Source organism: Primulina eburnea, chromosome 18 (genome assembly GCF_022965805.1).
Source record: "Primulina eburnea isolate SZY01 chromosome 18, ASM2296580v1, whole genome shotgun sequence".
Classification (NCBI taxonomy): domain Eukaryota; kingdom Viridiplantae; phylum Streptophyta; class Magnoliopsida; order Lamiales; family Gesneriaceae; genus Primulina; species Primulina eburnea.
In genome coordinates this window covers 27566998-27580788 of record NC_133118.1, presented here as the reverse complement: position 1 = coordinate 27580788, position 13791 = coordinate 27566998, and the positions used below count along the sequence as shown (strand labels likewise).

At 37.0% G+C, this 13791-nt stretch overlaps 2 protein-coding genes across 3 annotated transcripts; one reads left to right on the top strand and one right to left on the bottom strand.

Moving 5' to 3' along the window:
* The first annotated feature begins 2211 nt into the window (after window positions 1–2211).
* Window positions 2212–7541, top strand: LOC140819313 (oxysterol-binding protein-related protein 1D-like). Its single transcript, XM_073179336.1, has 8 exons — window positions 2212–3149; window positions 3721–4077; window positions 4341–4428; window positions 4558–5021; window positions 5507–5662; window positions 5879–6187; window positions 6557–6901; window positions 7052–7541. Exons 1-8 carry the CDS (start codon window positions 2616–2618, stop codon window positions 7223–7225), a joined length of 2427 nt encoding a protein of 808 aa, XP_073035437.1. The 5' UTR covers window positions 2212–2615; the 3' UTR covers window positions 7226–7541.
* Window positions 7542–8461: 920 nt separating this feature from the next.
* On the bottom strand, window positions 8462–13563 carry LOC140819351 (uncharacterized). Of its 2 annotated transcripts, none has more exons than XM_073179396.1 (16): window positions 13400–13563; window positions 12677–13129; window positions 12150–12326; window positions 11938–12062; window positions 11706–11844; window positions 11261–11410; window positions 11118–11171; window positions 10909–11004; window positions 10735–10794; window positions 10519–10593; window positions 10395–10448; window positions 10199–10300; window positions 9456–10109; window positions 9222–9320; window positions 8983–9090; window positions 8462–8837 (listed from the first exon to the last, which is right to left on the bottom strand). In XM_073179396.1, the coding sequence occupies exons 2-16, from the start codon at window positions 13079–13081 to the stop codon at window positions 8688–8690; spliced, it is 2448 nt and encodes an 815-aa protein (XP_073035497.1). In that variant the 5' UTR covers window positions 13082–13129; window positions 13400–13563; the 3' UTR covers window positions 8462–8687. The 2 variants fall into 2 exon arrangements, with proteins under 2 accessions (XP_073035497.1, XP_073035498.1); XM_073179397.1 differs by having other exon boundaries at window positions 12677–13083.
* Window positions 13564–13791: the final 228 nt, after the last annotated feature.

Sequence of the window (13791 nt, the reverse complement as noted above, 5' to 3'; positions counted from 1 at the left end):
AAGGTGGGCTCAAAAGAAGCTTGAAGATTGTCTTGCCATTGAAGAGCTTAGTTGTATATCAACTAAGTTGGAGCCATCATCAATCTTTTAAGATTGATAGGTACAATTCTAAACACACTATGAATGTCATTTTTGGTATTTATTGTATTTGCTACACATTATCATGTGGTGGCCGAATTTTTGATGAAAAATTAAAATTTTTAAACTTTCGTTGCGCTTCTGGTCACCGTAACCGATCCCCTTTCATTCAGATAACGCGAGTTATCGATATGCAACACTAGTAATCATGTTCGAAACTCTTGTTAAGATATCTCAAATCGCTTATCTTATACGAAACTTGACAACATGTATTATTTATGATAATTTGATACATAATTTCAACTGAAAATTATGACTTTATTATTTTTTTTAAAAAAACATCATTTTATGTTTAAAACTATATGTTTTGTAAATGATTAGGCCATTAATTTTTAAAAAAAAGTGTATAATAAATTTGAAAAATTATTAAATATTTAACTTCCCGTGAGGCATGTGGTCATGTTCATTTTTTTGTAATCTTGTGATAAATATCTATTTTCTATTATAATAAATTAATACTCCTCATTATTTTTTTATGATATCAAATTTTGGGCCTGCTAAAGAAAATTTTGGGCCTCCTAAAGCCTTATACATATCCAATATTCCAATCATATATTTTATAATATGCAAAAATTTATTCAAAAATATTTCAACTAATAATTAATTTTCATAACATTGAACACAACAAGACCACGGACAATAAATAATAACCCATGATGTCCTCCCAATGTATCAATTTAGAAGAATAACGAGCCAGCAACTACGGCCGCGACACCGACAACGGTGGCGGCTTCGAGCGTAACGGCACCGCTACCAGGCGAGGGGGCAGGGGTGGTAGCAGTTGGGACATCATGGAAGGCACCAGCTGGAACCGGCCCTCCAACGGGTGCTGCATCAACACCACCACCACTGTTACCCACCACAGTCTCGTCAAATGGGTCGGGAGCATCCCCGGTGTTGGCGGCTGGTGCGTCTGCATCGGAGGAGGCCGAGGCCATCCCCACGGCGACGAAGAAGATCAGAGCAATAACGAAAAGTACTTGTCGTGCCATTTTTGTTTTTTTGCATGAATGTTTCTTGGGGTTGGTTTCCTATTTGGGGTGAAGGAAGGGTTAATATAGGAGAATGGGTGGTGTTTGATTCTTGGGTGGCCATGCAATGTATTCTTTAACCACAAATATATATAACAAAGGAATCCAAGTCCACAATTTTTTTGAAGTAGGTAAACAACAACAACAATAATATTTTTTAAAAAGCTAAATAAGTCAAAATAATTAAGTCCTCTTATTTTTTGTATATTCTATTTTTTTTATGGGGCATAATCTAATTACAAGAAACTTTAATGGGGGAGAAAGACGGATTTTGATAATATGTTGTAGCTGAAAACAAAGTATATAGTGTTGTGCACTTTTTACACGATATGATCAGCTGATCATTTCGTTTCGTCTGATATTTTTTCAAATCTATTTGTCATTGTGTGAGGTCTATCAGATGATCAATTGTCATCTCATTTAAAAATGTACAACACCATATGCTATAGGCAAAAACTTGTGTGAGACGGTCTCACGGATCGTATTTTGTGAGACGGATCTCTTATTTGGGTAACCATAACAAAATATTATTTTTTATGCTAATAATATTACTTTTTATTGTGAATATCGGTAGAGTTGACCCATCTCACAGATAAAAATTCGTGAGACCGTCTCACAAGATATCTATTTTATAGTGTGTTTTTAATCAATGATTTCAATTAGCATGACGTATGGAAGCATGTCTCTATATTTTTAACATGCAATGCCAATCCAATAATTCTCTATAATATTACCCAACAAAAAAAAAATCTCCATAATAAATTAATAATCCACCCATAATAATTGAGCCCAAATTTATCAAAAATAACACCTACAGATTCCCGGAACTACCCCTACTATTGGTCAGAAGTCAACTTTCACGAAAAAGATCCCTGTCGAGGCTGCAAACCCATTTCTGCCATTTTCCCTGACCATTTCCATAATTACCGTTTCACCCCTACCACCCAGCATAATTCCAATCACTACCTTTGCGATCGCATCGTCCCACACTGCGCACGTTAGCTGTCTCCGCAATCATTATGCCTAACAAGAGCCATTAGCCATGCATTTAAACCCCACAAAACAACGCACCTTCCGCTTAACCTACGCCCCCGCCCCTCCCCTCCAACACAGTCCACTGTCACTGAATTTTGCTACTGAATCGATCCGCGAATTCGACTGCAGCTATACATACACCGTCCTGTATCTATAGTTGTATATGCTCGCACATGTATAGTAGTACGGCATTCTCATTTTTATCTGCTCTTGCAATTGTTTCGCCCGGAATCTTATGCAATATTTGCTCGGAAGCTTCGGAATCGTTGCTCGATCGATCTACGATCGGGTGAGAAAATTCGTTTGCGGAGCACACATTTTCTGGAACTGACTCGCCGGGGTTTTCGGATCGGTGCGTATGTCGCATTGTCAATTATGAGCTGGTTTTCTTACTTTTGATTAGTGATAAGCATGAATCCGCTTTGCTGCATTGCTCCCGTGTCAGTTGAGAAGGATCGAGCTGGGTTGAGACCTCAAACCCTAAGTCAGGAGTTGGTCTCCGATGATATTATTGTTTATGATAGTAGCAACAATGCGGGTGTCAATCAGGTGAGATACAGCTCGAGGCGGAGTTTTTCGATCGGGAATGATGTTCTGGCTGCGGTTGGAGGTGGCGGAGCAGTGGATTTGGCGAAGGAAAGATGCGATGAGAACGTTGAAACGAAGAGCTGTGTCGGGGTTTTGTATAAGTGGGTGAATTATGGGAAAGGGTGGAGGGCTAGATGGTTTGTGTTGGAAGATGGTGTTCTGTCGTATTACAAAGTTCATGGGCCGGATAAAATCGTGGTTGGGAATGGAAGAGAGAATGGTGTAAAAGTGATTGGGGCGGAGAGTTTTAGGTACATTAGGAAGTGTAATCTTGGTAGTGGGAGTTGTAATGGTAATTTCGGAAATGGGTTTGGGTCAGGGAAGCAGTGGAAGCCATTCGGGGAAGTACATTTGAAGGTCAGTTGATTTCTTTGGTTTGTTTCTCAGTTTTTTTATTGTTTATTGATGACATGAGGTTTTGATTTATGATTTGTGGTGCATTTGTATTTTTATGATTATGATGAAATGGTGTAATATAAGGCAATGCTGCAATGAACCAGTTGATGGACTGTGGAAAAGTGAGAACTTATTTGTTAACACTGCATTTAAAAATTTGAAGAGCCGATCTGTAGGATGTAATTTTACATGAGAGTTTCTCCCCACAGAAGTTATGGTCTAGAAGTAGGCACGAGGAATTTCGGTGTTGCACTGCGGTTGCAATTCATGAGTTAACGCTAAAACTCAAATATACTATATAGTCTCTGTTTCTACTGTGCGGGCAACTGAAGTTTTTATGTCTGGTCTCTTACTGTTAGTATTATGTGGTTCTTACCTGTTAGTGACTGGTGTATGAGGGTAAACATGAAATCGAAGATAAAAGTATGCGTTTGAAGTTGAGAAAACTTAATTTGAATCTGTTGTCAACTTTATAAGTTCATATTTTAGCTTGATGATTCCATAAACTTACACTAGCCATCATCTTGAGCAGGTTTCTTCAGTTCGAGCCAGCAAGTCAGATGACAAAAGGCTTTCCATATTCTCAGGGACAAGAACTCTTCATCTGCGATGTGAATCAAAAGAAGACAGAGCCTCATGGATTGAAGCACTTCTGGTTGCTAAAGATAAATTCCCTAGACTATTGACAAGTAGCGACCTAGCAAGTTCGGAAGAATTCATTGTTTCAACAGAGAAGCTGAGGGCACGGTTAATGCAGGATGGCATTAGAGAGACAGTAGTTAAAGATTGTGAGTCTATAATGCTGGGTGAGCTTTCTGAGATTCAGAATCGGTTAAGAACCCTTCAACTCAAACATATATTGCTGCTGGATACGTTGAGGCGACTGGAGGTGTATACTTTATCCTGAGATTCTGGATTCATTTTTCTAGGAAATTATTTTTCCTCTTTTCATCTAGAATGTTTATTGAAATTCACTTGATATTACTCTAATGGGACATATTATGGATTTGGAATTTTATTACCAATCGATTAGAGCTCAAATGCCTATTTATTTTTTGGTTGTTACAAATTGATGCACATGTCTCTTGAAAATGATACTGACCCATTCTTAGACCATTTAAGGACATTGGTATCTCTTATTTTGTTCTGCAGACAGAGAAAATTGAATTGGAAACAACTGTTGTTGATGAGACGAAGGGACGGGATTCTTGCAGTGGACAAGGGAATAGAAGGTTTAGCGGTCAGTTGAGTTTTCATTCTAACAAGATTGTTTGGTTGTGTTGCAATGACTGCGACATGATTTGTCACGCCAAATTTGTTTTTGTGGACAGTACTATCAGCTAATTATTGCTGCGGTTGACTGTTGCAGATTTCTATTCAGTTTTGTCAGAGGGCAGCGGAAGTGACTCAGATGCAGATATTGGAAGTAGATATGGAGGAGATGTTGAAACAGATGAAGATGAAGGAATCTTTTTTGATACAAATGATTTTTTGTCTGCAGAGTCTCTAAGAAGTGCTTCATACCGAAGTAGAGAGAATTCAGTTTATCCTTGTGAAACAGACTTTTACTTTTCTGGTCGTTTAAGAGAAATTGGAATGGGAACAAAGGAAATTGAATTTCCATACGTCAGGAGAAGGGATAATTTACCAGAACCGAAGGAGAAAGAGAAGCCAGTTGGGTTATGGTCAATAATTAAGGATAACATCGGCAAAGATTTGTCAGGTGTTTGCCTTCCTGTTTACTTCAACGAGCCTCTATCCTCATTGCAAAAATGCTTTGAAGATTTGGAACATTCGTATCTCGTTGACCAGGCACTGGAATGGGGAAAACAGGTTAGGTTCGATCTGTGCTTGTGTTTTTGGTGAAGGAATTTCCTTACATGATTATTTACTCCTGTTAGCTTCATATACTTTGATTTGTTGATTTTGGTATAATATTTTGATTTCTGAAGAATTTTCTGCTGAATGAAATTCAACTCCTCTGTCCATATTATAGCCTTTTGCATCTGAAATGGTCATATAAAATTGTTACTCTTGTGGTTTGTGTCCGTAAATTGTTACCATGCCATCAACGTGAAATCCTGCCTATTCTTTACTAAGTGAGTTGCCTGAACAAATAGACTTGGTTCAGTGAGTAGGTTACAGGTAATAACAAATAACGCATTAATACTGAATATGTTTTTAACAGTTTAAGAAATACTAAGCAATGTATTTTAATATATGGCCTGAAAGTGTGTTAGTTTTGAAATCCAGTATTTATTTCATACTGCTGTTGGTTTGTCAACTTTATGTACGACTGAAATTTTTTCCTTCTGCAGGGAAATGATTTGATGAGAATTTTAAATGTAGCAGCTTTTGCAGTGTCGGGCTATGCCTCAACTGAAGGCAGGCAATGCAAACCTTTCAATCCTCTCCTTGGAGAAACCTATGAGGCTGACTATCCTGATAAGGGGTTAAAATTCTTCTCTGAAAAGGTTTCTCCTGCTTCCGACAAAAACTTCCTATAATCAGTGATTGTTCTGTTATTTAACACTGTCATTGTTGGGTGTTTATGCCTGTTTTGGTTGTCACAATCAGCTATAAATGTTGAATGGAGGGAAGGGCCGTTCTCTAACTGTCCACTGACATAACTGATTACACCAATCTAGGTTTAAGAAAGTTTTGTCAATTGCATGTGTACTGTGTTTCAGGTGAGTCATCATCCAATGATTGTGGCTTGTCACTGTGAAGGCAGAGGTTGGAAGTTTTGGGGAGATTCTAATCTTAAAGGAAAGTTCTGGGGTCGTTCCATCCAGCTTGATCCCGTGGGGACATTGACGCTGCAGTTTGAAGACGGTGAGACATTTCAGTGGAGCAAAGTCACTACTTCTATTTACAACATCATAATTGGTAAAATCTATTGTGACCACTATGGCACCATGCGCATCAAAGGCAGTGGAAATTATTCTTGCAAGCTTAAATTCAAGGAGCAGTCTATTATAGACCGAAATCCACATCAGGTAAATATTTCTAGTGTCAAGCATAAAGAAATGAAGCTAATGTTCTGGCCAATCCGTTGGACTTTGCATTCCCTTTTAATATCCCCTTTCACATCAAAATGTAAAAGCAATGAAAAACACTCTTAAAATGGCAATGACTCTTTCCTTTTATTTTTTCATTCTATCCCAAACTGTTCTAACCAAGCACATCAAATCAGTAGTAGAAAAGCTGTGTCATCCCATGACTGCACACTTCGCAGATGTATACATTGCATTGAATTTACCCCATATTATTGAGAACTTATGTTTGGATAATTTCTCTCCACTGTCTTTGAATCTGTCGTTTTATGGTTAATGATACAGTGATTTGTAAACAAATTTATTGAGCAGGTTCATGGTTTTGTTCAAGACAATAGGACCGGAGAGAAGGTTGCTGTGTTGCTGGGTAAGTGGGATGAGGCAATGTATTATGTTATGGGAGATCCAAGTACCAAGCCAAAGGATTTCGATCCAATGACTGAAACAGTGTTGCTATGGGAAAGGGATAAGTCTATGACCAAGACAAGATATAATCTCACACCATTTGCCATATCTTTGAATGAATTGACAAATGGTTTAAGGGAGCTGCTGCCGCTTACAGACTCGAGGTTGCGACCCGACCAAAGACATTTAGAGAATGGGGAATATGAGCTTGCAAACGCAGAGAAGCTTAGACTTGAACAATTGCAGAGACAGGTACATGCTAGATACCAAGATAGACCCTCCTTAACTTGCTTCCATCAATATACACTCCATTGACTTTGTGACATTTTGGAGATCCCAGTTCCTCCAACCCATTCACTTTATCTCAAGTTAACATTAAATTGTCATGATTTTTTCATGCAGGCGAGGAAGATGCAAGAGAGAGGCTGGCAACCAAAATGGTTCGCAAGGGACGAAGATGGTTGTTATCGCTATGTGGGTGGATACTGGGAAGCAAGGGAAGCCCGTAATTGGGATGGCATCCCTGATATATTCCGGCAGCCCTGTGATCTCCCTGTTTGTGTAACAGAAGAGTGAACTATTGGTTCCCATTGTCATTTGAATTGTTCGAAGGTTTCCAAGAAAAACCGATCTCATCGGGAAGCCTAAAAAAGGTTAAAAAGAAAAGGCAATATATCAAGATCAGAAATTTTGAAAAGCTCATTCAAGACCACAGGCGCCTGTCAGAATTTTTAAGCGTGTCCTGTAATTTAATTTCATCTATGGCACAACGGATGGGTTAAAACTAAGGGCATGTACCACCTTGTACAATTTTCTTCCCTTGTGAAATCAATGAATCCGTATAATTAAAAACATGGTTCTAATTAATGAGCCAGAATTGATGGTTTTTAAGTGAGAATTTATCCTGCGAGTCAGAATATATATAGTAGTGTTTGGTGCATAGTATCTGATAATCATGGATGTGGATGAATAATGAGTGAAAAATAACAGTTGGTTTTTAAGTGAGAATTTATCCTGCGAGTCAGAATATATATAGTAGTATATGGTATTTGGTGTATGAGTTGAGCAATCACCAATACTTTAATCAACCACACAGCCCACACATACAACTATGCTATCATTCAGTTCTGGTTTTTTTCATGTGTATATATATACTTATGTCTACATTAGAATTATTCAAGTTTAAAAAATAATAACAGTTAAAATCATATAAAAGTGCAAGAAATCATTGTTTAATCAAAGTTTGATGGTTTTATGGCTCAATTACTCATAAAGAAAGTAATATTTTTTTTTTTTTGACAAGAATAAAGTTAGAATTTTAATCGATCAAACATGCAACATATGTATGTTGAACTCTTTTTCATATAATTTTGAGTGGAAACTTTTTTTTAATATTTGATTAGTTACCACAATATAATGTCAATATTTATTTTATTTTTGACGTTTCTGATGTTATAGTGAAAAATAGGTGGCATAACATAGTTAAATCTCCATCCTAATAAGAGTGCATTAGATTGAAAAAGCCATGGAACTAAAAACACTTTAAAGAAGCTTATACTCAATTTGCCTTTTTAATAAAAACATTTTAAAAAACTGGATTTTTCTCCAATTCACCACGGGAGCTAGGAATATAAACTTGCAGTATCAGACAAGAAACAGAAATTATAACAGAAACTTTTAATAAAATAATAGCATTTATTATCGAACAAGATCTAAATATCAAACATCAGCAAAAACCTGCAAAAAGTTAATTTATAGAAAAAAAAAGATGGGAAAAAATACTTGTAAAAAGTACAAAGCTAAATGCGAAACTTAACAATCGTACAATTCGGGGTGTGAGACTGCTCTTATTTGGATGGTTGACAAGTGATTTCCAAAAGAACAGCTCATTGTTTAGAAACAAAATATGTTTGCATTAATTCCATGAAGGCATAAGCAAAAGTTCCGAGAAAAGAATATTAATTGTGTACCAGAAAACCAAGAACTTAAAATAAGAGGAAATGGAAAATAATTGAAGAAATGAAAAAGGAAATGCAGATCATTTCCAAGCTTTTCTCCCACGGAATTGTTTGCCGGCTAGCTTTTTCTGTTTCTTCTTCTCTTGACGAGATTTGGCAACCTTGGCTCTCTTAGCTGCAAGGGGCATAGCTTTTTTGTGTTCCTTCTGCCGATTGCTTAAACCACCGGTCTGTAAACAATACAAATAAAACCACGAGGCACAGGTTAAAAAAATCAGTTGTGGTGTTACATCCCCAAAAAGCTGACCCTAGAAGAAAAAACAACGTATTAAAAACCCAAATAGAATGCAAAGTCAGAATGATAATTTGTGACACCTTTTTCTGTTTTATAGCAGTCCGAGCCTGGTATTTCCCTCTTTCTTCCCTCCCTGCTCTTATTAAAGCCAGTCTTTCTTGCTTGGTTAATTTCTGTTTTATATTAGCCTGATATCCAACAACAGTTGCATAAGGAATGTATTGTATGTGACAACAAAAGTGAAATTTCACACATAATACAGGGTTCAAATATAAAAAAAACGACCAGAAAGAAGAAACCTTGGAAAAAAGAAACTTACTTCAAGTGTAGCAGCATCAACTCTCTTCACGCTAAGTTGATCAGAGCTAGGAAGCTTAAATCCATGCTGGGCCAAAACAGTTCGAGCCTCCTTCTTGGCCTATCAATCAAAGGTAAAAATGAAATTACAAAAATCTATGATACAAGTGTTACGACTTTTCACAGATTAACACGGAGGCACAATCGACATATTTAAATTTTTAATACATTCTTCCTTCGGCAATGAGATCCAAACCTTCAGTTCTTTTATTCTTTGGAAGTCCTCATTGGACAGAATCCCATCATTTGCATCTGAGGGAGCATTTCCAGATTTCACTCCAGCTAATTTCTTCAAAGCTCGTAAACTTTTATCAGCAACATTTACTTGTTCTTCAAAATCAGAGAACTTCCTCTTTCGTGTTTTTGATACATTGTCATGAACATGATCAGCATTCCCACCAGAATCCATTTGTAAAAATCCACTGTAAGCCTCAGGCACCCTTTCAGAATCCTCCTCGTCTTCTTCATCACCACCATCATCAGCATCACCAGTTGTGCAATTATCATTTTCATCAGACACTTCAGAATCGAGTTCATCATTATCAGTGTTTCTATCATCCTTCTCAGAATCATAATCACTGGAACGGGCAGATTCATTTTCAGAAGCACTCTCACATTCACCATGATCATCATCTTTAACAAGACCACCATCACCGTCGTTTTCACAATCCTCACCAAGTGAGCTAGCATTGGTGTCCTCATCCACATTTTCATCACTGTCATCATCTTGCTCCAACAACTCAATATCTGGAATATCGCAAGCAATGTTCACTTCACCATATGCTTTAGGTCTGGCTTTTGGGTCTGTGAGCCTTCCTCTATCCTTTTTGGCTAACATTGACGGGAAAAGCTGCAAAAAAAACTGTCAACATTCTGCGAAAAATGCGAGTGTGTGCATGTGAACGGAAGAGAGAGAGAATGTGTGTTGACTGTATGCACCTCTCTAAATAAAGATAGAAGGGAACGAGAAGCTGAAGAAACTGCTTTCTCATGCGATTTTCTATACAGCACAAGGTCTTGCAGCAAATCTTCAGTCATCAGCTGAGAATAGAGAGATGAAACAAATGCAAGCGTAAGACTCTGTTGATAAGCAGTAAGGAGGAAAACCACACTTCAATACGGTCAAGGAGTATACCAAGGGCATCCGTAAACATATTTCACGAACAACATTCAGCCCAACAGCGATGGCCTGGAAATAAACAATTGTGTCAATAAGAATCTTCAAGAGAAGAAATAACCACATAAAAACAAATTGGTACCTCAGTTCGCGATTTATCATGCACAAATTGGTTGACTACTTGCTTGAACAATGGCTCAACCGCATCTGGTGGGACCTAGCACAAAAAGAAGAATGGTATTGAACACAAATCTTCAATCTTTATCGCTAAAACAAAACATGAGATAAGAGAATAAAGAAAGTACAAGGAGATTGAATTTCGGTTAAGAATAATTAAACTCAACAAAAATGAATATACCATGTCATGGCATGACTGAATAGCAGCAGCAAGTAAACTTGTGATACCCCGTTGATGAGGCTGCAAATGCATCATTAGAAGACTTGTCAAAAAACAAAATTTAAATGAACCACAAGTAAACCTAGCTAAGAAAATCATGATCAGTTACCACCGGAGAGTATTGCGTTATCACACCTGTATATATTTCTGAAGGTAGGGGTAGAAGTTTAACAAAATCAAACGATGAAGGCCAATAGTTCGGGCAGTTACTTTGAGCATAATCATCTTAATCTACAGTGACATCAGGAAAATTGAAAACATCATCGATCTATACAACAGTACAACTTCGTACAGTTAATGAATGAATAGAATTAAAAATCAATCAAATATTGAATAATAATTACCTCAAACCGTTCATTGCAATTTTGCAGGCGTGACAACAGCTTTTCCACAAAGCCCTTTGTGCAAAATATGCTACAGGTCTTTAGTTTTGCCCTCTGAACCAGAACAAACTAAAGAAAACGATAGACTAAGATATTGAACAAACCTGTGCATCTTTCAAATGGTTCAGTGGTGAATAGTAGTTTGAGTTATTATTCTCAGATGATAGCCGCTGCTTCTTCTTCATGCTGCGAGCAACTCGTAACAGTTTGGCTTTCTTTTTCTTTTTGCTAGATGTGGTGCCTTTATGGCTTGCCTACATATTCAAGGATTAGAAAACCGACAGTAAAATAATGCATTGCAAACACAAATAGATGTTTTCTTTTTCTTATTCAAATTTGTACCAAAGCAAGTAGAAAGGCCACAAATGTTTCCAACTATCTATTCTAATATCTTTGAAAAAGAGAGAGATAAGGAGCAAATACTAATATTAGCATTTCGGATCATGTGCTAATCAACCTTATAATTTTACCACTAGTAGTCGAACATGAGGTTAGTTTCTATGGTTGTGCACAAAGTCATATTAAGAGTAAATATAACCAGCAACCAACCTTGTAAAGAGCCTCTTTATTCAGCACGATTTGTGACTTTTGAGTTGTTGCATCATCTTCGCTGCTAGAATCATCACTATCATCAACATCTTCAATCTTCTCAAAATCAAGAAGAAATGACAAGGCAGCTGTCATGATCCTGACATGTTAAATATACTCACTAGTTTTAGGATGGCAATAAGTGGTTTGCATCACAGAAAAAAATCAGAAGACATTCCACAACAATTCTAACCTTGACGAAGCATGAAAACATGCCATACATATTGCATTCGCTGTCCTATCATCTAACCAGACTTTCCTTCGATAAAGATCACAAAGGGTAACGAGTGCCACTTTTGCTTTTGTTTCTTCCTCTTGCTGTTGTGCAATTAGATATCATTCTATAAACAAGGAAAGAAAAATAACTAAAATGAGAATAATAAGTTTACCTAGTAGATAAAATACCTGCAGCATCCCATATAAAATATTCTGAAGTGCCCGATTCTTGGGGTCATTCTTGTGCTTATAGTTCATACGCCTGATACTCTGAATAACGTGAGAGAACGCCAGTTTTTTTAATGCCCTATCGCCTACAGTTTGTAGCTCCATGAACAAGTCAAGGGTCTCTGAAATATCAATCATCTAATACAAAAGAAATTAGTTTCAAACTGGTATTTAAAGGTACACCAAAGAAAACATGGAATCTGAACTAGTGCCCTAATAAGTAGGTGCACACAAATCTAATATCTTCCACTCCACAATAAATTAACCATTTCTATGCTAAATGCTTTTTAGGCCATAAGAATACATGAACACAATAAGTTCCCCCCGCTCCAAGAAAAAAAATCAGGGCATAATATAATAGAGATTTACAGAAACCCTTAAAAACTCAAAATTCCCCTAAATTTAAAAAGAAAAATTAAAAATTTGCAATAAGTACAACCATTTTTCAACAGACATCACTCCAAAAATATACAAACAGAAAACTGTACCTTACGATTAATCAACAAAATCAAAGCATGTGTCACATTCACTCTGAGTCCGGACGGCAGTGATCGTGCAGACGATTTCAAAAACTGGGCCAACTCATTTGGAAAGCCAGACATCTGTTTAGGGTAAAATTGAACGACATGGGCCAAAAACATGGACCGATCACCTAAATCCTTTGCCACTGTTGGGTCATTGCCGATTCCACTCAGTGAGGTGAAATTCATGGCGGCTTGCCTCTCAAAGAGCTCAAGCGATGACTTAAATTGATTGTAAATCAAGGTTAGTTCTGACCCATATCCTTCTGGGTCAGACTTCATTTTGCTTTGCAGGTTCGGTAGGTTGAGCTTCTCCAAAACTCGTCCTGAAGTCGATATTGAGTCCTGGGCATGATCCGAAATAGAATCCATCCCTAAAACAACAATTTGAACAATGCAGGCGAACTTTATAAAACAGCCCTGTAGAACAAGAGATCGAAAATGAGTTATTGCATAGGGAAAAAAAGGCACACAATTATTTACACTAGCAACTAGGATAAAAACCAAGAAAACCAACAAAAGAAAAATAACATCCAAAACTTGAAAAATATACTACAAACCATTTAGAATACTCAATGAGCATCATCCACTTTTCTGGATATTATCTATCTAATGAGCATCATCTAATTTATTAGATATCAAAGGAAAAAAGAACAGTAATCGTAGTACAAGAAAGAATTCCAAAAATACCGCTTTCTCAATCCTTCAGTGTGAAATTCAGTGGTTACAGAAAGAAGAAACTGAAGAGATGCAGGTGGAAGAGGAGGAGGCGGCGGCTGCCGCCAAACCCTGGGGGTTCAGTTGCGGTCTGGCGGAAGAGGAGAGAATTTAGAAGTGAAAACCCCCAAATTGTATCAAAATAAATAAAAAAAAACAATAAATACTAAACTCATGTAATTCAATAAATAAATTGGCACTAATCATAAATATTTTTTTGTCACTAAATAACCTTTTGATATAACAAGGTTTTACTATATTGTTGGAACATTTCATGTTTGTAATCTTGATTTTGATGTTAACAAAACTTGTTATTGTGTTTCTAACATATTTATTCAAGTGTGAAGTTGCAAACACAAGAAGCA